This window comes from Poromitra crassiceps, assembly GCF_964638095.1.
Source record: "Poromitra crassiceps genome assembly, chromosome: 10".
In the NCBI taxonomy this organism is placed as follows: Eukaryota; Metazoa; Chordata; class Actinopteri; order Beryciformes; family Melamphaidae; genus Poromitra; species Poromitra crassiceps.
In genome coordinates, this window is record NC_139631.1 from 33,212,064 (window position 1) to 33,238,938 (window position 26,875).

General features: G+C 46.7%; 1 protein-coding gene across 1 annotated transcript in view; it reads right to left on the bottom strand.

The window, feature by feature from the left end:
* cabp7a (calcium binding protein 7a) overlaps positions 1-18,744 on the bottom strand; it is a gene marked incomplete at both ends in the record, with an annotated part of 35,757 nt that extends 17,013 nt beyond the window's left edge. The window contains one exon of the mRNA XM_083643918.1: positions 18,633-18,744. Within this exon, the coding sequence (XP_083500044.1) occupies positions 18,633-18,744 (112 nt within the window). The remainder of the gene's footprint in view (positions 1-18,632) is intronic.
* Between the last annotated feature and the right edge of the window lie 8,131 nt (positions 18,745-26,875).

Here is a 26,875-nt window from a genome sequence, read left to right on the forward strand (position 1 = left end):
AGGAGCAAGCAGGATAAATAAATTAAATTAGCACTAATGGGGGATAAAAAATGGGATAAAAAAAACAAAAAAAACAAAAAAAACTTTTTTTCCCCCAAATCCGTGGCGGGCCAAAACAAACAGAGCGGGCCCGCGGGCCCCAAATTGGTCAGCACTGGTCTAAGGCCATGTTCACATTACAGGCAAATCTGATTTGCTGCTAACGCCATTAATCATCATTATCTTGATTGGTTTTCCAAATCTGATTTGTGAGTGTGTCCGCACTGCCACAAATCTGATTTGGGCAAGTGTTCAAGTCGGATCTGTGTGTCCAGACCTCCATATGTGGTTTGGGACAAGTGACACAAATCAGACTTGGAGCATCCACACCAGACCCATAAAACCAATCTGGATAGAATCATTAATAGGTCGCTAAAGTTCACAAATCAGATTTGGCCTCCTAGTCTGAACATGGCCTAAGCCTACATAATATTGTAGAAAGTTGTCAGTCTCTAGTTGTGTGAGGCGGATAGAGTCTGAGAACTGAGTGTAAGCCTACATGATTAAATAGAAAAGAATGCAATGGAAATGGGTGAAAGGAACTATCCTCGTCCTCACGGAATAGAAACGCGTCACATGGGAAATATTTAGTTGGATTTTTTTTTAACACACGCCTGCAGCAAAGTGTTACCCCCTTTCAGATTAAATTTAGCATTTTGTGGAAAACTTTGCTAATTACAAGCAGCGTGCACTTCCTGCAGCACAAGCTAATGGCGGGCGCTTTTGTAGCTGTGAAGAGTCCGTGAATGTAATCCTGGGCTTCAGAGCCACAGAGCGTCTTCGCCTTCCTCAGTCAGACCTCCATCTGCTTAGGGCTCCTTTGGAACAGTAATTGCTGCAAACCCACTCTTTATATAAGACTATAAAAAAAGAATTTAATCGACGTGCGGAAAACACCGCTTTGCTGTGTGTGTGTGTGTGTGTGTGTGTGTGTGTGTGTGTTTTGTGTGCGTGTGTGGGGATGAACCTTAGGCAACTATTTTTAAACATCCATAGCAACCTTAATCCATCTTTAGCTGGAAAGGGGCCGACTTGGGCACCCGGAAGATTTGAATATTACCATAACAGGCTTTTAACAAGGCTCTGGAGGATCCGAGAGGGGTCTGGCAGAGTCTAGGCCGTCTGTGTCTCCCCCCCTCCCACCCCAGCAGGGCTGGGTATCGCTACTCGATACCTTTGAGGGTAGCGACTGAAATAACGCAGTATCATGTAGTAGCGAAACTTCTCCAGTCAAACGATACGCGCACTCGATCCTTTTCGTACACACATCTACCGAAAAAATAAAAAATATTAGTATGGTTGAGCCAATCGCCGCAAATGTTCGTCAATTTAATGCAACGTGTGATTGGTCCACTGCCACATGCTGCAAGCCAAACAGACAGCGGTGGTGAAGTGGAGCGCAGTGTATGTGACAGGGATGGCAGTTCAGTGTGTGCCGAGATCAGTGGTGGAAATGGGGGGGTGGGGCGTGGGGGGCTGGGGAACAGAGTAAACGTTGAGAGGGAACGGCGAGGACGGTATTCCTCCTCAGGTTCCCCTTGAAATCTTATCTTTCAATGCAGTGGAGAGGGGACAGCATGGAAGGAGCAGTAGGAGTAGGACAACATGTATTCGGAAGCTTACTAAGCAGCGTCAATATCAATGTGTCATCAAGTCTGTCATGAATCAAATCAAGCGGAAATAACAGTGGAGCTCGGTTTTTGTTAAGATATTTGTACATAGCTGTAATGGTATAAAGTCAAATCAATTAAAACAAAAACACAGTCAAGCATTCAGAAATGGAAAGGGGCGGGCCGCAGCCGTGTCCAGGGACCCCCATCCTGCGTTTACAAGTAAGGTTCCCGGAGTAAAACCTGGCCATTTCCACCACTGGCCTAGATGCCACCAAAACGTCCAAAGGTATGGCTATACTACATGCCTGTTAACCTTGACACAGCCAGTTGGTTTGTTTTCACATAACCGTCTGGGGGCAAGTCACTCGGGAAGCCCGTTTTCAAAGAGCGGGCACTTTCAAAAAATACCTAGTGGCAGGTGATTGGATGAGCCATTTGTCTATCCTATCACAGGCTTGCTCTCACTGGAGTGGCGCCACACACCAAAGCCCGCCCATGTAGCTGCCTCGTAGGATGCTGATTGGTGCGAACAACTGGTGGTTCCGATTCAAACCAATAGATTGGAGTGTGGCCAGATCGAAAGGTTCCATGCCTGTGGCGTCTGAAAAAGACAATGGTATTGAATGAACTGCTCTATTGGTATCACTTTGAGGGTACTGGTATTGGTACTGGTATCAGAAAACAATATCACACATACACACACACACACACACACACACACACACACACACACACACACACACACACACACACACACACACCAGTGATACTGTACATGATGAAATTTGAAGAGATACATTATCACCCCGGCCGCTGCAGCTCCGCTCCGGCACGACCGCAGGGAGAAATTGATGAAAAACAAAAAAGTGGGAAAGGAAAGAAAAAGTGGGAAAGGTCAAGGCGCTATATCCTCGCTAGTGAAAAATGCCCTCTCTAACTTCTTCAAAACCCCATTTGACCCGGAGTGATTGAAGTCAGTGAACGGCCGTGGAGTTTTTAGCCCTGTCTGTGTCTTATCTGTGTTGCTCTCCGTTTCTTCTCCAGCAGGGTAAGAAGAATCATCGATCCGACTGTATTTTTCCTCCCTCTTCCTCTTGTTTTCAAAGCGGGTGAGTTTCCGTCATCACAGCCGTTATCAAGCTGAGGCGCGCGGCCAATAGCTTCACGCGGGCGAGAGCACCTCCGATAAAGGTCAGACGGGGAAAATCCAAAAGCTCCGCTGTGCATCACAGCCAATCCAATACTCACGCATCAATTCCACCACATTACACTGTCAATATCAATACAGCGCATTCAGGCTATACCGATAGAGGGTCTTTTTTCATTGGCTGTATTTTTATTGTCTGCTATTAGACTTTGCCATGTTGGACATCAAAGGGAGAACATATTACCCTGGAGGAACACAGTGCTCCCTTTGATTGAAAAGCACTTCACCTTCCAAAACTCTTCACAGTTCATTTCGCAGGTAATAAAGTCTGCTAAGATCCACTGCTGCAGCGCCATCATCGATCAAGAGGGGAGAGAGAGACGACTCAAGTCTAACGACGGCCGTGATCGCAGGCCCCTCGTCAAGTTCTCGGCTAATCTGCGCCACATGGTTCTCCATCAAAAGCCAATTCAGCCAGGTACCGTGTCAAACTGCATTTCCACACGCTGATTCATCACGGGCTTTTATGAGATTGTGGCCCTCGACTTCATCAGCGATGTCGGGCACAGAATGTCCAACCGAGATTTTATGCTCACTATGAAAATGAAAAATGACTTGTTTTTTTTAATCCTGTTAGCTAAATCTCCGTATCGTGGCATAACCCAATTTAACAATAAATGCCAAAAAAAGGGAAAAACTACTCCATGGCACAGACAAATTCTAACATACCACCAGATTATTTTTAACAATCTCCCCGTCATATAAAACTTGCAATCTAAAGGAATAGTTCTGTATTTTGAACCCTGGGCGATCGCTATTATAGAAACCATAACTTCGCTAGAAGGGTGGCTCCCTTGTACTCTACTGCAATAGAAACCTAGTGGTATGCACAAAAACACAACACTCACATGTTACCATATGTTATCTTGAAAAAATAGTCATAAACCGGATCCCTGCTTCATGTCCTGTCCCAAAGTCCTGATTCAACTTGAAATGGGATGAATTACAGAAGCATGACAGCGTTTCCTTGTGACTTTAAATCTTCCAGCATCAGTAGCACTGTAGATTCAGCCTGTGGCTCATTGGCTCTGGCTTCTATTGCTCTGTCACTAAACCCCCAAGGAACGCCTCATCTGTTCACATCTTTATCACCATCTACTGTCAGAGAGCTCTTTTCATACACGTGTCGTCCAGACAGTTGATGCACTTGAGAGTCATTTTGAAATCCGTCCCCGTTCGACAGGTTGTGTAAGAAGGCCCTCTGTTACACAGGTAGAGCGGGAACTGTGGACTAAAAGGCCCAATTATACTTTACGTTAAAGACAGAGACGGAGACAGACAGAGCCTTCTGTCCGTACTCTGCGTTCATTTCCTGTGTATTGCTGTCCGTCCTCTGAAAGCTTACGGATACGCATGAAACGCAGCAAAACCCCACACACACTCACACATTTGACTCTCTACTGCCCACTCCTGGATGTATTGCTTAACATGATACCAACGTGAAAGACGCATGGAAGTATGTGGGCAGTGGCGATTACACCATATTACACCGTTTGAAACGGACGTATTTATGAGAGTATAAATGGGCCTTAAGTGGACATAGGAGATAGACACTTTCATGGGCCGCACATCTATCATGTCCAGAACCGTGTAAGCTATCTTGCCCCTTAATGGTTTAAAGTTAATCTTCCCTGGTCCGGTCCGCACCTCTCTCCTCTCTCTCTCTCTCTCTCTCTCTCTCTCTCTTTTTTTTAATTAAGTGCTTTTCGGGCACTTGGATAAACACACTGGAAGGAGAAATTGTCTCTGCCTGGGCAAAGACAAATAGATATTTCGTCTCCACTTTGTCATCCATCTGGCTCCATCTGCTATCATTGTTTTGTGGGATGAAACTGAACAGAACCCAAACACCAGGTCCAACCCTGCCAAAGCCCCCGTCTGACACGGGATTCTGAACAAAGCGAGGAGACTATAGTCACTTGACTTTGGAGTAATTATCCAATGGCACATGACAGCAGTCCGCGTGATGTCGATGGCGCGTGTCTGTCTTCTTTGTTAAATGCTAACAAAAGGCAGCTGAGTTCTAAGCAGAGGTTTGCCAGGCACTTTACACATTGTCAGAATGGTTTGGCAGGCAGAAAGAGCAAATGTAATTTTTCCCACGGCGCTGCGCCAGCAGGCCTCGCCGGGGTCAGAGGGTAGAAAAGTCAGGAAACTCACTCACTCGCACGTCTCACTCATGGATGTTTAGGGAGTTTAGTTGGGATAGGGGCACAGCTATATAGAGATAGGAAGGTCGTAGAGAGTCGCAATATTTTGTGTGGCAATATATCGTATCGCACGAATGCCAAGTATCGCAATATTTTATTCTACAAGTTGTCAAGCGCATGCAACATTTCACATTATGACAGGTTTTTACTAAAGTGTTGGTCAGTCTGTCTGATTGACAATCCCATTTTGCTACAATAAAAATGATTGATGATGAACAGACTGGAAACTTTATCTCATTAGATAAAACAGATGTTGACAAAGAGCTTTCCTTTGGGCAACATAATTTGCAGTTGAATAAAGGTAACAAATTGCAATATATCGGAAAGAAATAAAACCGCAATAATATTGTATCTTGACTTAAAGGTTTTCGCTTCTTTATTCGCTTTCATTCTTTTGGTTTTCGCTGTTGTTCCAGGGCGTGAATCATAAACCTCGCCTCCCGCGCTTTGATGAATAACTCAATAAGTATATGTTTCGTCTGCTGGAGTGCATAACGCATAACTATAAGTAATGGAAAAGCCCTTTATTTGTATTCAAGGGGAAACAGTATGTTCTGTGTGTCTAATTTAGATACATGATCAGGTGTTGTTTTTGTCATTTAGATCCATGATGAGGTGTTGTTTTGTGTGTGTTTTTCTGAAAGAGAACAATAATTGAACTAATTCTCACTTCCTGGGAGAGAGTCACGCTAATAGCACTCATTAGCTGAAATGAACAGCAGTGACTAATAGGGGTTTGTTTTTAGTTAGCACATGTGGACCTTTCCGCACTCAGCTTCACAATTCTGCCAACGAGCCAGCACATCCTCTGCCGTCATGATTGGTCATTTTGTTATGTGTTGTCGTCGTCCAGATTTTCTCATAGCAGCATTTAAAATGGTTGCGGTTGACCCCGTGAAGGTACGCCCACGCTACACCCGTTCTGCACAAGCGATACGTTGTGTGCATAATTTCTGCCTTGCCAAGCAGATGCCGGTGTCTTTAAATATCTTCATTCGTATTCATGTAAGTATTTCCAGAGAGATGGAAGTCAACCCTCCACCTCGGGGCGAAGGAATGAGTCAATGTTTTGTGCTGCGGCAACACTGTAGGAGTTGAGCAGGAACATCAAGATTGCCTTACAGCAGGGATACTCAACCTGCTTTTTCTTTGTGCAAAATAACAGGAGGCCAGGGGCCAGCTAATAAACAAACAATAATAATATTGTTTTTTCTGTAGTGGATTGTAGGTTTTTGGGGTGCCAGCCAGGGTTTAGTCTGAGCATTTTAACATTTAAGCTTTGCACACCCTGCCATGAACCCACGTAGCAACAATCTGAACCACCGAGCAGAATCAAAGCAATAATCAGAGTGTCAATGCAAACACAGGGAAGTTCAATATAAAGCAGTGGATTGGAGGTACAATATGCCACTCACAAAATATTATTTCCCCAAAATAGAGTTAAGAGTTTAAAAACAAAAACAAAGAAACTGCGATATTTGACAATTTGGCTTGAGCTCAGTCAAACTTTATTTAGTTTTCATTGCGAATTAGAAAATAGTCGGCGGGCCACTCAGCACCATATCGTGGGCCACAAGTAGATGAGTATCGCTGCCTTACAGCCTGTTTATGCCATTAGAAAAATACGTAGTCGTGTCAGTGGGTTTCGGAGCAGCTGTCGGTCAAAGGGATTTGAAAAAGACCCACAAACTTTGCTGAGGAAGAACTGAAAACGTCGGGAAAAACAAGCCAAATAAACACGTGTCATTGTATTTTCTACTGAAGGCAGCCCACTTTCCAAAGCAAAACAGACAGTGGAAGTGATGGGGAATCTCTTAAGAATAAAACTCTTAAAGACAGGCAATTATTTATGACTCATGGAGGCAATAAATAATTGTCCCTTCGTCCCGGTCACATCCTGTTTGCAGCGTCTCGTTTCCTGTCTCTGGAGGAGAGACGGTGCAATGTGTTTTTGATCTGCAGACGAGGAAGGCCCCCTCACTCTGCCGCCAGCGCCAGCAAACTGAGGAGAGACTTGGTAGACTGTGTCCACTTCAGACACGCACTCGGTGAGAGGGAAACGCTTCTTGAGAGATGTGTCCCCGGTGGGCTCTGTGACAGCCAGGTTTGGCTCGGTAAACACTTAGAACCTTTCTTTGATAGTGATTAAGAGACGGCTAAAAGTGGAACCGGGACTGAGTGAGAAGAAGCAGAAAAGTGAAATAGTCAGTAGATCGCCTATGAATGGATCATTTTGCATTGCTTGCATTATTGCATTGCTGGCTTGCCGGGGGGAAGCTAAGCAGAAAAATTATGATCTCCATCCCCAATGCCCCAGGGCAGAGACAGGGGGCCCTATCGTTGCAGCCGCGCAGTTTCTAGGCCGAACGCCAGCCGCAGCGCAAAGCAGTGGGCGTGGAAAGGCGCACTTGATATCTTGGTATCGGCGCTAAACTCAGCCTCAACCATTATAACCACGCCTTTTAAGCGTAAAATTATGCATTGTCCGCTCATTGGAGAATTGCAGGGAAGAGACACACGCTTGCCTTTTAAGCTCCAATTCCTGGACAAATCCGGTAAAACCAGACAAAGCCAAGGGCTCCGCCGCCCCCCCCTCCCTTCATCCGGTCTGTCTATCTCCATATATAGGCTATTATTCCATATTATAATGCTTCTCAAAACAATCTAACTGCAGTTAAAATACTGCAAGCATGTAAATACGCTACACTATAGCAAGACCAAAGTGAAAATAATTTCTAAATGCATCTGATAGAAAAAAATATTGCCTATGGCTGGATGTCATGAGATTAAATGAAAGTTTGGCCAGAATGATATCGTTTTATCTCTCCTCCCCCACTGCACGATGCAACATCCTCTGAATGACACCTATCACTTTTACTGGATCTGATAACTTAATTCTATTTAATTTACAGGATTTTATTATTGAGTAATAGTATTTTATTTGGCCTATATATGCGTCCCCCCCACCCCCTGCCCACAGGCTCTGACAAATATGTTCATTCTCAATAAAATCTTCAGTAATCAATCAGAGGGGCTTTAAAAGCCAGATTGGCAGCAGCTGGCGCAGTGTGATCAATATGGCAGACGAAAACCGATCCACTAAATTCACAGCTGAGGAGAAGATGGTGCTGGCGAATCAGGTGATATATCTGTCCACCATTCATTTTGAATAGCTACAAAACAACTCTTTACTTAAGTTGTTTATTCATCTATCCATTCAGGTTCAAATGTACCATCGCGCACTGTTTGGGGAGGAGAATTACCCCGCCGACGCCCCGCGCCCAGTCCTGGACCGCCTAAGTGAGCCGCCCCAGGTGGCCGTCTATGCGCTGCGCTTGTTCAGCACCTCGGACAGCTCCGCTGCCACAGACGGGGGAAACATTTGGAAATAATTATAACTTTCTATGCTTTGCACACAGAAAAAATAAATACAACAGACAATTCTGTAATGAATAGCTGTAATGAAGAGTGGGGTTTGAAGAAGCGCTACACAACAGTTGATCCAGTTTATCTCTTTCTCTCTTTTCTTTCTCTCTCCCTTTCTCTCACATTAAACGATATACATGCCTATAATGTCAATTATCTGAATGAAATAATAACACATATTAATTAGGAATATTAGTAATATTAGTAGCCTAGCTAATTTCGGGGGGGGGGGGGTAATAAAACGTAGAGCTATATTACACATAAATGGGGATTATTATGATAGCCTAAACTAAATTTATGAAACTGCATTACAGCTTCACCCAAAAAGCCTGAGAAGGGTTGCAATCTTATATTCTATTGTATTCTAAAGTATTTTTTTCTATATATTGTATTCTCCATTCACTTTCCTGTCCCCGGTGCACAGAATCCTGCTTTAGGCCAGCTTTTCAAAAGCGCAAAGCGCTAAAAGTCGGCCAGGTCGGAAGATGGCTGGAAGATAGTAGTACGCCGGTATTTAGCGCCGCCACGCCCACTTCGGCGCATTCAGGGACTCCGCCACGCCCATTCGGCCTAAAGCGCATTTGGCAGCCTAAAGCCTATTGCTATTTTCCCGAAACAGGCGCAAGGCACGTTTTTTTGCGTTTAAGGCCCGTTTTAGCGCCGAAGGCCTGTGGGAGAATAGGGACCAGGGACTCTGTCATGTGAGTGAGCACTGTCCTTTGGATGAGACATTAAACTGAGGTCCTGACTCTCAGTGGTCAATGAAGATCCCAGATCTTGCACTCTTCGTGTGTGTGTGTGTGTGTGTGTGTGTGTGTGTGTGTGTGTGTGTGTGTGTGTGTGTGTGTGTGTGTGTGTGTGTGTGTGTGTGTGTGTGTGTGTGTGTGTGTGTGTGTGTGTGTGTGTGTGTGTAATTTGTATCAGGAGAGTACGAAACGTATTACCAAAATGAATAAACATGCTGTAGCTTGCCGATTACCGTGGTAACACAAACTCCAACACTATAACTTCTCATTATACAGCAAATGAATTGACACATAGTCACTGATTTACAGTGAAGTCATTAAGCTTATTATCTTATTTTCCATGTCTTCAGTATTGTAAGCACTTGAAAAGAAGTGTTATTATACACTAGGTGTGTCGCCCTGGTTTTGCTAGCAGCTTACTCCTGTATAACGATGGGATTGGCTCAGCTTAATGAGATAATTTATTGATTACTGAAGGAGAAATTCACTCTGGTCCCGAATGAATGAATGGCTGTAAGAAGGTGCTTCAAAGCCCGGGAGTGAGGTGTCGATTTTTAATGTTTACTTAAGATCTGTTGGACCCGACCCGCATCGATCCAAGTGGTTCTGATGTCTGGCCAGGTTCTGTGGAGAATCCAGCAGCCACAGAATCAGACTACTTTGGCTCTGTTTGTTTTTTTTGCAATGAACCATAATAGCCAGCTTCCCCTGAACGACTCTAATAGGCGCGTATGTTGACTGTGACGAGTGAGCGTGCGAATGAGCAGAAATTAGAATATAACATTTTCCATCTAGAATTCAAATTGTTGTCAATTTGAATTCCTGCCTGTGCAATTATACCAGCATGCAAATAAGATATCGAGGAAAGAAAGAAGGAAAATTCAGACAAAATACAGATGCAGCCGGCTGATCCATCACAGGTCCCTGACAGGGCCCATCCAGATCCGTGACAGAGTAAACAAAGATAAGACAGAAACTTAACTTAACTACGGTACTTCAACTTAATCCAAACAAGTTCATTTCGTCTATCTATTGTTATTATTATCTATCTTCAACTTAACTTAACATAAGATAACTCCCATTCAACCTCTTAATAAACAGTATAGCTCTCTCAAGTATAGCTCGCTCAGTCGTACAGACTACAGACTGCCACTGTACAGACTACAGACTGCCACTGTACAGACTATACAGACTGCAACTGTACAGACTACAGACTGCCACTGTACAGACTACAGAATGCCACTGTACAGACTATACAGACTGCCACTGTACAGACTATACAGACTGCCACTGTACAGACTACAGACTGCCACTGTACAGACTATACAGACTGCCACTGTACAGACTATACAGACTGCCACTGTACAGACTACAGACTGCCACTGTACAGACTACAGAATGCCACTGTACAGACTATACAGACTGCAACTGTACAGACTATACAGACTGCCTCTGTACAGACTATACAGACTGCAACTGTACAGACTATACAGACTGCCTCTGTACAGACTATACAGACTGCAACTGTACAGACTACAGACTGCCACTGTACAGACTACAGACTGCCACTGTACAGACTACAGACTGCCACTGTACAGACTACAGAATGCCACTGTACAGACTATACAGACTGCCTCTGTACAGACTATACAGACTGCAACTGTACAGACTACAGACTGCCACTGTACAGACTATACAGACTGCCACTGTACAGACTATACAGACTGCAACTGTACAGACTACAGACTGCCACTGTACAGACTATACAGACTGCAACTGTACAGACTACAGACTGCCACTGTACAGACTACAGACTGCCACTGTACAGACTACAGACTGCCTCTGTACAGACTATACAGACTGCCACTGTACAGACTACAGACTGCCACTGTACAGACTACAGACTGCCACTGTACAGACTACAGACTGCCACTGTACAGACTATACAGACTGCCTCTGTACAGACTACAGACTGTACACTGTACAGACTGCAACTGTACAGACTACAGACTGCCACTGTACAGACTACAGACTGTACACTGTACAGACTACAGACTGTACACTGTACAGACTGCAACTGTACAGACTACAGACTGTACAGACTACAGACTGCCACTGTACAGACTACAGACTGTACACTGTACAGACTACAGACTGCAACTGTACAGACTACAGACTGTACAGACTATACATACAGACTTGAATGATGAATACATTCTACTGAGCATAACTTTGTTGTTGACAAGAAGCAAGCATTGCGCTCCCATCTCATCCTTTGTCTATTCACAGGAAACAGTAGTAGGCGTCTGTTTACATGATCCTCAGTCTGGGACCTGTTACGCCTGTGTTACGCTTACAGCTTAGCCCTGGGACTGTTTTGAATTGGCTTCCAATATGGCTGCTGTTTGGAAGTGTGGAAATGGCCTACCCACTTAATTCCACCTGCAGTGATATTGACACTGTACTGTGTGTGTGTGTGTGTGTGTGTGTGTGTGTGTGTGTGTGTGTGTGTGTGTGTGTGTGTGTGTGTGTGTGTGTGTGTGTGTGCGTGACTGTGCGTGCGTGCATGCGCGTGTGTGTGTCATTATGTAGGAGGGGAAATGGAGAATATGGAGTACAATTAAATTTATGCTCATATCAGTGTACATTAAAGCACCTGCTTTCACCACTCACTCTCTCTCTCTCTCTCTCTCACACACACACACACACACACACGTACGCATGCGCGCACGCACGCACACACATATACACACACACACACACTCAGGCTTATCGCGCAACGGAAAAATAGCATTTTGCCCCAATTATAGCTTTGACAGCCTTCTCAGCAGCTGAGGATGGTGCCAGTGGGCCATTCCCCGGTGTGTCCAAGCCAGTAATTGAAAATCAGGTCCTTGGCTGTGTGTGCCATTAGGGCCACAAGCAGACACGTACACATACACACACACACACACACACACACACACACACACACGCACACACACACACACTTACACTAATATGCAATTTCACTGTGTGACAAAGCGCGGGCCCCCCCCCGACGGCCGGCCTGACGTGACTCATCTCAGATATCAAGCCAATTCTCGTCCATTTCTCAGGAGATCAGAGCAATCACATTTCTCATCAACGAGACATTCACAAAACTCCACTCTCAAAATATGATCGACGGCCGCTGAGATAGTTTGACGCATAATATGACGTTAAAGCGACATTAAGTTATTTACCACTTTGATTTGTATTGCTCACCAAAGGAGCTGCAACAACCTACTTAGAGTACGTGTAATGGACTGAAACAGTCGTCACATTTTCACAATAGAATGAGTTAGTCAGTGAGACACCTTGTGGTTCAACCTGGACACATCAGGGCTCATCATCAGTGATGAGCCAGGGATCATCAGGTGTTTCGGGTCTTATCGTCAGACACCCTCACTACCCAGGTGACCCAGCAGGGGGTGATCAAGCTCCGACTTGTGTCCAGGTAGCGCATTACGCCACGCCTCACCCCTCTTCAACCAGAGCCGACGGGAAACCTTCTCAGCGGCTTCCAAGATGTTCCTGATGGCTCTTCTTCTTTTGCAGCACACGCATCCCAGAGTCTTAGGATGTGGTGTAGAGACTGACCCGCCGCGACGCCCCCTACAGTACAGTATCGAGTAAGCTATACCAGAGAAAAGCAAACCAGAAACATGTAGTGACTAGGCTAGTGTGTCACAATGCAACATCATACAGTTTTGTCATTTGTCTTTTGGCTTGAGAACGAGATGTGTCGTGATGCCAGCCGCTTGCTCACAGCGCCATCCGCCATGTTAGCGCAGATGAAAATGCGAGGGGGAGGGGGGGTCTAAGACAGAGAACACAGCGGGGGGAGGGGGGGTCTGAGACAGAGAACACAGCAGAGGAGGGGGGGTCTGAGACAGAGAACACAGCGGAGGGAGGGGGGGTCTGAGACAGAGAACACAGCAGGGGGAGGGGGGTTCTAAGACAGAGAACACAGTGGGTGGAGGGGGGTCTGAGACAGAGAACACAGTGGGGGGAGGGGGGGTCTAAGACAGAGAACACAGTGGGGGGAGGGGGGGTCTAAGACAGAGAACACAGTGGGGGGAGGGGGGGTCTAAGACAGAGAACACAGCGGGGGGAGGGGGGGTCTAAGACAGAGAACACAGCGGGGGGAGGGGGGGTCTGAGACAGAGAACACAGCGGGGGGAGGGGGGTCTAAGACAGAGAATACAGCGGGGGGAGGGGGGGTCTAAGACAGAGAATACAGCGGGGGGAGGGGGGGTCTAAGACAGAGAATACAGTGGGGGGGGGGTCTAAGACAGAGAACACAGCGGAGGGAGGGGGGGTCTAAGGCAGAGAACACAGTGGGGGGAGGGGGGGTCTAAGACAGAGAACACAGTGGGGGGAGGGGGGATCTAAGACAGAGAACACAGTGGGGGGAGGGGGGGTCTAAGACAGAGAACACAGCGGAGGGAGGGGGGGGTCTGAGACAGAGAATACAGTGGGGGGAGGGGGGGTCTAAGACAGAGAACACAGTGGGGGGAGGGGGGTCTAAGACAGAGAACACAGTAAGGGGAGGGGGGGTCTGAGACAGAGAATACAGCGGGGGGAGGGGGGGTCTGAGACAGAGAATACAGTGGGGGGAGGGGGGGTCTAAGACAGAGAACACAGTGGGGGGAGGGGGGGTCTAAGACAGAGAACACAGCGGAGGGAGGGGGGGTCTAAGGCAGAGAACACAGTGGGGGGAGGGGGGGTCTAAGACAGAGAACACAGTGGGGGGAGGGGGGTCTAAGACAGAGAACACAGTAAGGGGAGGGGGGGTCTGAGACAGAGAATACAGCGGGGGGAGGGGGGTCTAAGACAGAGAATACAGCGGGGGGAGGGGGGGTCTAAGGCAGAGAACACAGCGGGGGGAGGGGGGGTCTAAGACAGAGAACACAGCGGGTGGAGGGGGGGTCTAAGGCAGAGAACACAGCGGGGGGAGGGGGGGTCTAAGACAGAGAACACAGCGGGTGGAGGGGGGGTCTAAGGCAGAGAACACAGCGGGGGGAGGGGGGGTCTAAGACAGAGAACACAGCGGGTGGAGGGGGGGTCTAAGGCAGAGAACACAGCGGGGGGAGGGGGGGTCTAAGGCAGAGAACACAGCGGGGGGAGGGGGGGTCTAAGGCAGAGAACACAGCGGGGGGAGGGGGGGTCTAAGGCAGAGAACACAGCGGGGGGAGGGGGGGTCTAAGGCAGATAATACAGCGGGGGGAGGGGGGGTCTGAGACAGAGAACACAGCGGGGGGAGGGGGGGTCTAAGGCAGAGAACACAGCGGGGGGAGGGGGGGTCTAAGGCAGAGAACACAGCGGGGGGAGGGGGGGTCTAAGGCAGATAATACAGCGGGGGGAGGGGGGGTCTGAGACAGAGAACACAGCGGGGGGAGGGGGGGTCTAAGGCAGAGAACACAGCGGGGGGAGGGGGGGTCTAAGGCAGATAATACAGCGGGGGGAGGGGGGGTCTGAGACAGAGAACACAGCGGGGGGAGGGGGGTCTAAGACAGAGAATACAGGCCCAAAAGTGAGTTTTGAAAGCCACAAATCGCTGCACCTTGTAAAGTCATTTCTGTCTGTCTGTTGGAAGTCATTGGAATAATGAACAACCCCACCAAACCTCTGTACTTATATTAGGGTCATGTGTGCTATCGGGTCAGTAAAGATCTTACTTTACACCTTTAAGTAGAACTCCATATGGCTTTTCACACTAGCCCTACAATATAGCCCTGGGTTAAGAGAATGCCTTGGGAGGGTATGGCTAACCGCTCACTAGGAGTCTGTTAACGGGATCCCTTACTTACCCTGGGGCTACGGTGCAGTGTGGAAAGCCCCTGTAGGAATACAACAGCTGAACTCAAAAAAAGCTGGAAGCTCCCTCTGATTCTCAGATGCATTGGTGACAAATCTAACCACATCCAGTCTCCTCTGTGACACTATCACTTTAAAGGCTACTACCCTATTTCACAGCCTGTAGGCCGAAATAAAGAAGGCCCTCACATGGGGAACACTAATGTTCCACAACAGCTGACAACAACGGCCCCGTCACCGCTGTTACCCATGCATTACCCGCTCACTCCTGTCACCGCTGTTACCCATGCAATTACCCCACTCTCTCTCTCTCTCTGCTCTCTCCCCGAAGCATCCTATAGCTTATAGCCAGCCACGCCGCGGCGGGCGGTAAAGCTCAACGCGGCTCACTTCGCCGTGCGACAGAAGTGACTGCAGCAGCAGCAGCGAGCCGATATATATACAAGCGGTTTGGACTCATTAGACAAAGTCAAAGCGAAAATGGTGTCTATTCAGCGCACCCGCGGGCCCACTGTAAATGAAAGAGCGGGCAAAAGAGAAGAGGGGGAAGACGCTGAGAGAAAGTGAGATCTTTGAACCCCCCCGACATCAAAAGCTCCTTCTGGAGTCAATAAAACTGTCTGGGGGCTGAAATACGCCCTTCTTTTTTGTGTGTGTGTGTGCCACTGTTGCAACGTAGACGTCTTTGATGGCGAGGGTCCCTTTACGCCGGCAGTCGTGTTTGACAACGCAGCTCTGAACTACGAGCGTGACAGCGCAGACTGATGCAACGCTGTAATCACGCAGATGACATCATCGTGAGAGCACGGGTTGAGGGGCGCTGACACGTCGAGCTGTTCTCACAGCGTCTGTCTGTTGGAAGCCAAGGCAACAAAAGGCAATGGGGCACATATGCACTGCTATTTTTGAGTGTTTCTTTCATTGTTTCTTCTTTCTGACTCGATTTCGTATTGATGTTCCTATTGCTCGTGCGTGTTTTTCTGTTTCTTTTATGCCGTTTCATATTTAGGTACTTGTTGCTTTGCACCCCGTCTCATATAGATATATTTTTTTTTATTACGAGTGTACTTGTACAACCAGAGTGAAAAATATCTCTCTTGAATCTAGAGCACGATCTAGGCAGAATGGCACCCCATACCCACTCCAGATGTCTGTATATTTCAGTTCTGTGGGTGTTGTGTCAAACATTGAGGCAGTTCAAGCACATGGGCACAGTATGGGGAGTTGTTCTCGATCCATATTTGGACTGCATTCACCCATACACACACTGATGCTGATGCAAGCTACCACACAGGGGGGCTGTATGGGGTTCGGTATCTTGCCATGCAAGGACACATTGACATGCAGACTGGACTGGAGGAGCCGGGGATCGAACCACCGACCTCCTTTATCTAAAGCAATTAGCGGACAACTCGCTCTATCCCCGGAGCCACAGCCACAGGCTCTTTCGGCCAGCTTTTCTAATTTATCTCAACCAAAGCACTCAGTAGCATTTTCCTGTCAACCTTATTGCATCTCCAGATGCACGCTATACACGAGAAATGAGAGAGAGAGGAAGAGTGTGTGCACGCATACTCTGTGTGTGTGTGTGTGTGTGTGTGTGTGTGTGTGTGTGTGTGTGTGTGTGTGTGTGTGCGTGTGTGTGTGTGTCTGTGTGTGCGTGTGCGTGTGTGCGCGCGCGCGCGTGTGCGTGCGTGTGTGTGTGTGTGTGTGTGTGTGCATGTGTGTGTTATGTGTGTGTTTGACCGCAATTCAGTGTGCGTGTGTGTAGCCTCCAATATGTGCAACTCCAGGTTCAATTAACGGTTCATTTCTGGTCTCTCCCGGGGAATTTCTGCATTGGTAGTCTGCCCGCAGGCTAGATTTCTCATAAGACCGCAGCCTATCACAAAGCCTGTCATTCACACATGTGCATTATTTCAATCATGGCCTAATCAGAAGCGATTCGCCGTGGTGGAGTACGTGTGCCATGACACCCTATATCCATCGAACACATCTGACCTCACTGAATCCATCCAGCAAAGCAATGCACTGAGTCTGAGGCGATCTAAAGAGGTATTATGTATGGACGGGAGGGGATGGATTGTAGTGCTTTGTTTTCCACGGTGGATAAATAAACTTGGTGCACATATTAATTAGTTAATTAATTAATTAATGATGTGACAAGGATGATTGGGGCAGTAAACAACAGAGATATGTCAACAACCTTCCATCAAAAACATGGCCCAGAACTCCTCAGACAAGCTTTGGGACTTGAGCTATTTCCCCTGAGCTTCTATGATAAGGTCCAGATGATGCATGAATAGACCCATCTCACAGCAACCATTTTGAGGTGGCAAAGCAGGAAGTAAAGCAGGTGTCACCAATAGCATTAACGATGGTTCCGTTACAAGTGAGTGTTCCAGTGCCAGGGCAGGGCCCCCCATTAATGTTATTGGTTACACCTGCTTTACTTCCCTCTTTACCACCTCAAAACGGCCGCTGTGAAAAGGGCATATTCTGACGGGATACTGTTCATTCATGAATAAACTGCTTATTCAGTTCAGATATTGCTTTTGCCGTAAGGCGCTCTTGTGGTGCCTTGTATAATGAGTATGCAATGATGGAGGAGGATGGGGTGCAAATAAGTGGTTTGACACAGTCAATTAAATGAGATTTAACCCTGGAAGTCATTCAACAGCAGTCAAGGTCTTCAGAAGAGATGCCAAATCAGACAGTTATGGACCGACCAGTAGAAAGCCAGACTTTTGGGGCCCTTTAGTTCAGGGCCCCATGAAGCTCTAGTACATTTCCGTCCAATTGTTTACCTCTGCTATAGTTATAGAGACGAGGCATGGCAGCTGTCCACAGATGGAAGCATGATGTTCAGCAACATTTCATCCAAAGGTGCAGGAGTGCCTACATCTGTAACTAATCAACTCCACACACAGAGGGGTATGACACTGACTGAAGCTGCAAAGGGCCCATCTAATGCAATCAGTCCTAGTGAGGAAATGCACAATTCAGAGAGAGAAATAAATTATCACTAGTATTAGTAGTAGTAGTAGTAGTAGTATTAATTATAAGAGCAATAATAATAATAATGATGATGATGATTATGATAATGATGATGATGATAATAATAATAATAATAATAATAATAATTATTATTATTATTATTATTATTATTATTATTATTGTTATAATTATAATAATATCAAGATAACAAAGGGGTCTCTTTTTCGTCATTGGTTATCTTTAGCTATTTTGGTTCTAGCGCCTATAGCACACATAGAAAAATGGGATAATGAATATGAAGGAATAAATCCAAAAGGCCCACAGAATGCCCTGTTATATCAATCAATGGGTTGATTTCTGTATCAGCAGCAGCACAAACAGGCTCCCTGACGAGCGCTGTCCAAGGTGCTGACCGCGCGTCTGTTTGAATGAGCTGACCACACTCGCTGTACAACACTATCACAACATAATGAACAAACAGCTCTTCAGGCGCGCAGCAGCCTCTGTCGCCTCAGATGCCCTGTCAGCTTTACATTAAGAGGAAACATCTCACCTTCAACTTCGTCTTCGGGCAGGTTCACTGGGGGGTGGTAGGCGAGGAGGTCGGGGATGGTGCAAGATCCCCGGTACATCAAAGTGGAGGTGACTGGAGGTCGCATCGGCATGACTGCAACCTTTGGCTGCGCCTTGCGCCCTCGTCATATAGAAATATCTACAGAGAGGATCCCAGCTTGCCCCCACTGTCACCGAGGGAAGGGAGAAGTGAGTCCATGGATGGAGGGATGAGATGGGAGAGACGGTGAATCCCGCACGGTGTCCGCTGAGATCTTCTTTTGGCCAACGAATAGCAGAGCAGATAAGAGCAAGGGGGGGTGTTGAGGGGGAAGCCTTACCTCATTGCAATCTTGGCTTCTTTTTGAATGCTATTTGCTTAATCACTGTAAAAAAGTCACTGGATGCACTACAGTTAGATGGCAAACTACCTCAGATCCAGACAATGTGCACATAATCTATCACCATCAACCTAGACAAGCTCTACATAAGCACAACAAAGTGGCACACGGTACATGCTCGCGTTTCCTCGTACTGGCAAACCGATCAACCGTCTATCATTCCAAGCTGCTTTAAGTCCCAGCGTTTGTCAATCAGGCGCAAGCAAATGCATGCGTCCACTTGTTGGATACGTGCGCTCCCCAATTGACGCACTCCGTCCTTAATCGAACCAGCGAGTGAGCGAGCTTGCTATAATCCACAGAAACGAAATGTCGGGTTAGGTTAGGTAAGGGGGTTGAGCCTATAAGAGAAACATGTGTGTCTAAAGAATAAAAAGGTGTCAGCGGGCGAGGATCCTCGTGGACTGTATGCGCCTGCTCGCTCTTAATTGGCCATGGGCACGGGGGCGCATTGCATCCAGCTGCTCCATGCGCACGCCTTCACTGCCTGGAGAAAGTGTTTTGTGAAAGGCAGAGCTATGTGCAGCTGATATGGAACGCCAGCCTCTTCTCTCTCTCTCTCCCTCTCCCTCTCTCTCTCTCCCATACACCTGCACTGCACATGTAATGGGTATAGGCAACCCCCCCCCCCCCCCCTCTCAACCCCCCCCCCCCCCCTCTCTCTCTCTCTCTCTCTCTCTGTTCATTCTAAATTCCGCTCATCGTGCGCTCTGACTGCACCCCGGTTACTCGCAGACTTTGCCCTGCTGTGGCTACCAATACCAACACGGTGCGTCTGTGCTATACCAACACCTAAAGTATGATTAATGATCATCTATGGCGTGTATGCCTGATTCCCCCCGTGGCGTCGATGATCGCTCTAAAATAAATTAATATCCTGCGACCATATGGGCTTAAATTATAGACTATACTCCAAAGTCTTGATGAGTGCTGCTGAGCGCACTTGTGCATTTGAAGTGTGTTATAAATGCTGTGATTATGAGAAACTGAATCTATGTTTGCATCTGGCAGTAAATTTGAGGCTTGACTGAAATGATGATTTAGGGCGTTAAGGGAGTTAACAGTGAAATAAATATGTAGGCTTGTGTGTGTGTGTGTGTGTGTGTGTGTGTGTGTGTGTGTGTGTGTGTGTGTGTGTGTGTGTGTGTGTGTGTGTGAGAGAGAGAGAGAGAGAGAGAGAGAGAGAAAGAGAGAGAGAGCTAAATTTCTCCCTATAGCTTTCTGCCTGCAATCTGAACATCACCAAATTGTATGCCTTGCTGCGCCACTATCTCTACAGAGCAACCCCTTTGAAATGAAATGTTGTACTTTTCAATTGACATGGTTGGCTAAGCAGTTCCGCTGAGGAGGGCTAGTTTCATTCAAGCCACTTGAATTTCTGATCATCACAATGTGCTCCCATATCATCCCTGAAATTAATCCGTCCTATAGTCGCCTTGCCTGCATTTCAATCATGAGAGACTAGTAGAAAGTTTAACAAGCTTTAATGATACAACAAATTAATTTGGGCGTATGACTCCATGATATGACGACGCTCTCCTGAGATGATGAGAGGGCGTCGTCAGTGAAGAATAGGATAGGAAATCCCCCATAGGGAATTCTTCAATCAGGAGTCATGACGATGGTGGTGGTCAGGGGAGGAGGTGGGGCAAAAACCGCTTCAGCGATGATGATCAGCAACTGAGAATGACACATGGCACAAACACAGCACATAGCAAACCGAGTAAAACATGGACCCTGATATACTACGCTGATTAGGTGATTGGGATCAGCTGCAGAGGAATAGCTTGGGCTGATTGGTTATTGCCCCATGTGTGGTAAACTGTGAATGGGTGAGGAGACAGCATCAGAGAAAGGGGGCGAGCCTAACAATGAATGGGTTATACAACCTCAAAGAAAGGGGGCGTGAACTGTGATATGACGTGAACTGGGCGTTAGCTGTTAAGTAGTCTTCACTATTGAAAAGAGTCCAAGACATTATTTCCTGTTGGCTTCAAATTCATAATTTTTCTTTTTCTTTGTTTATATATTTTATTTGTTGATTATTTCATTGTCTATTTCTTTGTCTGTCTGTCTGTCTGTCTGTCTGTCTGTCTTCACTGTACCAACTCGCAGGTATATTGTCATTTTCAATGTTTGTAACCCGCAGGAAACCATTTCATGACAAAGGAAACACCTTTCCAAAGCTCGGCCTTTACCAGGTCACTGAGTTGCAACATTCTCACAGACCTATGAGAGCACCCACTGTGCTGGCTGCCATTTCCTTCCACTCAACAGACCCATTGATCAGTCTGCCAGAAGCGTCCAGCAACTATTGACACAAAAGGGCACAGCCAGCTTGCTATCCAGGGGTGACACATGTGTGGCGCCTCTTATTTCTGCAAAAACAGTCCACCAAAAGTCCGCTCAACAGGAGGAAACTTTGAAGGTCAAAGCACTTTAACACTCCAATAGGCACGATGCATGGTCAGACTCCAATGCGTCACGCCAATGTATTGTGCTGAGGCTGTTAAATGATTCCCTCCTGGTGAGCCGAGCTATATTATATTACCTTCCCCTGTTGTTGTTGGTAATATAATATATCCCAATGTGTGCGTGGGGAGCTGGCGTTAAGGCTGGCACTAGATGCTAGTTGGCAGCTGGTGCACCCCCCCCCCCCCCCCCCCCCCTCCTCTCCAAACTGTAAATGACAAAACATGAAACGGCACTAGTGAACCCAAGAAGCCACAGGCTACATACTGGAATGGTCCATTATGGAGGATTTCTACCAGCTTTGGGAACTTAAATTCACATTTTGGGAATGATAGGCACAGAACCAGCACAGGGTCATAGCAGCAAGTGTCATAGGTAGATAATCCACTTTCATTAGGTTTCATTATTATTTGCATTAGTATATTTTTCATCAGTCTGGCACCTGTGTGAGCTGGGACGACGTGCATGTGTGCCTTCACTGACTTTTATTTTATATTTAACTGGTCCATTCAAAGGTGATGTCTTTGACCTTTTCTGAACCGGAAAGACTGTTCATGATGATAATAAACCATATCTGCTGCCGCAAATGCTGTGACTTTAGACTGAATGAATATGACTGGGAATATGACAGGGGTCGGGTCTCCCTTTATGCCCAGCTGATTTCTCATGACAACTTAGCTTGACAGATGATAAAACCTCAATCCTCAGCTCAGCCCGTCTGACAGTTGTCGGCACAGCAAACCTGCAAGCGTCATCCTCTCGTCCTCTTTTGTCCCACTTCTCATCCTCAGATAAGCAAACAGAAAGGCTTGATGAGATTATAACACGGACGAAACAAAGCGAAGAGCCGCAGACCTACAAGCTGCCTGATTGAATTGTTGCAGATTTAAGAGGAGGGAGAGAGACAAAGAGAGCAAGAGTGAAGAGAGAGAGAGAGAGAGAGAGAGAGAGAGAGAGAGAGAGAGAAGAACTGCAATTTCATCTCTCTGGATAAACTTGCTCTAATGAATGACTTATCCCCACCCCACCCCCCACACACACACACACACACACACACACACCACCCCGCCCCACACCCCTGAGCTCGGACTAAATTAGGAAAATCTGCCCTCTGTTTTAATGCACCGGCACTCCTGGAACAAACTTGCTAAAAATCAATACTAACCTATGGACCATTTAAAAGCATAATCACAAAATGACAAGCGCAAACCATTTAGACCACGGCACCCCCCACCCCCCAACACCACCCATATCCCCCTAACCACTAATCCTACACACCCTTCGAATCCTGACTCTCTAGCACCTTCTCATTCCTATCTACGGCCATTTTCCCACTGAACTCCCTAAACGTCTATGAGTGAGTGACTGACTGACTGACTTACTGACTGACTGACTGACTGTCCTGACTTTTTTTTTAATCTCATGACCCCGGTGGGACCATTGGTCCAGCGCCGTGGTAAAAACAACACCCCAAAGCCAGATCTGGAAATGAGCTTCTATGGAAAGACGGAACTCTACAGTCCATAAGATGATAGTTTCTGTTCTCGTTGTCAGATATACCCCCCTCCAGAACAAATGGCTCAGCCGTTTCCATCCTGACCTGGCTGTGCCCTTGGCTATTGACCAGCAAAGATTAAAAAAGAAGAAAAAAAGATGAACGCAGTGAATAACAGCAAACACTGCATGCCCCATTGAACTGCGTCAGGATTACCAGAGGGAGCTGGAGGCTGAAGGTTATAGATGGGAGTAAAGGCTTTTTCCTCCGCATCCTGGAGAAGTAAAGAGAGTTCTGGTGATTCATTGAACAAAACTCTGAAAAGACCCGCATTAAGTCTCGACATTACAGCTGGATAATGTCATTAGCAACTGCATTTACAAATTGTTTGGGTGGCAGTAATGATGTTTTCGGAGACTGAAATGCTGGCAAAAGTCTGACATTATCGGACTAAGCGCTGTCCTTAGATCCTTACAGCATCCCACAGTCCCATTACACGCTATATTGGTCAGCACTGGCATTACCCCCCCCTTTTCAAATGATGTCCCCCCCCCCCCTACCAGACATGGCTGGCCCTGGTGCTGGCATTCTTAAAAGCTTTTGGCTGTGGGAAAGGGAATTTTGGCATATGAGGGAATTATGGATATGCGAGTGGGGAGCGGCCTGCCAAATCGGTCTCTGAATGAAACCACAGGATCAACGTAAGCTGCACTCCAGGCCCAAACATCTACTCCCCAGGTTGTTGGCTTGAGTTTATCTCCATGGTAACCCCTCTCCTCCACTGCTCTTCCTTCCTCCTCTCCTTGCCGGGCAGCCTGGAGCTGGACGGCGGCGGGTTTTCAGAGGACGTTTGAAGTGCCGCGCTGCTATTTGGGGAGTTCCCGCCGGGAGGAGGTGTGGGAGGAGAGGAAAAGACTCGGATTTGGAAGCAAAGAAAACATTTTTTTTGATTTGGGAAAGGAAATGAAACAGCACCCCTTGGTGACAAACAGATGCTGGCTGGTGCCTCCCCGGGGTACCAGACTCTTGATCTCCTTATAAATAAAACTTAACAGAAGCCCACGACTTTGAGGATATTTGAGCTACGATGTGACAGAAGGAAAGAGAAACATTGGAGGCTAGTGGTTCTGAGTTTGTGCAGGCAGAGTGGTTTGTTTGCATAATGACATCAAACATAAATATTTGTATTTCTGGTTTTTATCTCTCCTACTGTATTATTTATCCTTAATTCTTTATTCCTACTAATGGCCACATATAAATGTATGTCTTATAATATTATTGTCTTATTGTGCATTTACTGTAGTTGATGCAACATTGGAATCATGTTCCTTCACTGATGCTGATATTTGCTGCACAGATGGACAGCTCCTCACTCAAGACATTTTTGGATGATAATGATAATAAAATAAATCTTCTACATGTGCAGTTCATAGTCTTTACCACATGATGTGTTTTTCATTTATATTGCTCTGAATGGGTAGAGTTACTAGGAGTATTCATGTCATAGTAACACAACAAAACAGCAACATTTTGACAGCCTTTACGATTATGCAGTTTGGAAAGACAATGAGAAAAATCTGGCCAGGGAAATACAGTGATTAAATGTGCATCACAAAGACACTAAAGAGATCCCACAAACAATAAATGAAAGAGATCAAAACAAACAAGGAAATAATCCAGCCCAGACACTTCTTCCAATAATTATGGATGCTATTTATAGCTCTAATGTGAGGACGAACTCAGTTCACTGCCCAGAGGAAGTGTCTGAACTCAGTTCACTGCCCAGAGGAAGTGTCTGAACTCAGTTCACTGCCCAGAGGAAGTGTCTGAACTCAGTTCACTGCCCAGCGGAAGTGTCTGAACTCAGTTCACTGCGCCCAGAGGAAGTGTCTGAACTCAGTTCACTGCCCAGAGGAAGTGTCTGAACTCAGTTCACTGCCCAGAGGAAGTGTCTGAACTCAGTTCACTGCCCAGAGGAAGTGTCTGAACTCAGTTCACTGCGCCCAGAGGAAGTGTCTGAACTCAGTTCACTGCCCAGAGGAAGTGTCTGAACTCAGTTCACTGCCCAGAGGAAGTGTCTGAACTCAGTTCACTGCGCCCAGAGGAAGTGTCTGAACTCAGTTCACTGCCCAGAGGAAGTGTCTGAACTCAGTTCACTGCCCAGAGGAAGTGTCTGAACTCAGTTCACTGCCCAGAGGAAGTGTCTGAACTCAGTTCACTGTGCCCAGAGGAAGTGTCTGAACTCAGTTCACTGCCCAGAGGAAGTGTCTGAACTCAGTTCACTGCCCAGAGGATAAGTGTCTGTGCTTTTTTCCTCAAGTTTCACTGCAAAATAAAAATAAAAATTCACAGACAGGATGTAGCATGTGGGATGATCATGCTACCCCCCCCCCCCCCCCCCCCTCCCCCAAACAGGCGCCCCGACCGACCAGAAGAGGCACTAAGTGCAGGGACCAAGACACATACCCTTAATCCGGCTTCCCACCCACAGACACGGCCAATTGTGCTTGTATGGACGCCCGACCAAGCCGGAGGTAACACGTGGGCTCGAACCTGTGACCCTCACCCTGCAAAATAAAAAGCATACAGTTTCAGAGGGGGGAACAAGCTGTTGGAGCATGAGAGCGAGCAGGACATTTGATATCCCGTTATTAATTATTGCTTATTGGACTAATGGGCATTGGACACCTCTGCCCAAATGAGCCCAGGCTAACGGCAACAGCGCTACGTGAGCGTTTTTTAATACAGAAATAATGTTCTGCATATATCACCCGGACGCTACTCATTACAGAGAGGAAGCCCTTGCTGCAGGGTTACCCTCTGGCCATTTACAGAAAGCCAACGTTCCATTAAGTTGACATCAATCAGATTTGAAATGGATCTGTATGCCCATCAGAGCTTACAGGCCCAGCTGAGACCTCTCCCTGTGTAATGACACTGAACCCACATGGGAGGCAGCAGCTTTTAAAAAGCCATCACGCCTCTGCCCCCAACGCCTTCCCAGAGTCCAGTGATCTTATGCTGACCATTACATATGTTACCAACAGTCTGAAGGCTCTAGCAGGCTGACCATTACATATGTTACCAACAGCCTGAAGGCTCTAGCAGGCTGACCATTACATATGTTACCAACAGTCTGAAGGCTCTAGCAGGCTGAACATTACATATGTTACCAACAGTCTGAAGGCTCTAGCAGGCTGACCATTACATATGTTACCAACAGTCTGAAGGCTCTAGCAGGCTGACCATTACATATGTTACCAACAGTCTGAAGGCTCTAGCAGGCTGAACATTACATACAGTATGTTACCAACAGTCTGAAGGCTCTAGCAGGCTGACCATTACATATGTTACCAACAGTCTGAAGGCTCTAGCAGGCTGACCATTACATATGTTACCAACAGTCTGAAGGCTCTAGCAGGCTGAACATTATGTTACCAACAGTCTGAAGGCTCTAGCAGGCTGACCATTACATATGTTACCAACAGTCTGAAGGCTCTAGCAGGCTGACCATTACATATGTTACCAACAGCCTGAAGGCTCTAGCAGGCTGACCATTACATATGTTACCAACAGTCTGAAGGCTCTAGCAGGCTGACCATTACATATGTTACCAACAGTCTGAAGGCTCTAGCAGGCTGACCATTACATATGTTACCAACAGCCTGAAGGCTCTAGCAGGCTGGCCATTACATATGTTACCAACAGTCTGAAGGCTCTAGCAGGCTGAACATTGTGTTACCAACAGTCTGAAGGCTCTAGCAGGCTGACCATTACATATGTTACCAACAGTCTGAAGGCTCTAGCAGGCTGACCATTACATATGTTACCAACAGCCTGAAGGCTCTAGCAGGCTGGCCATTACATATGTTACCA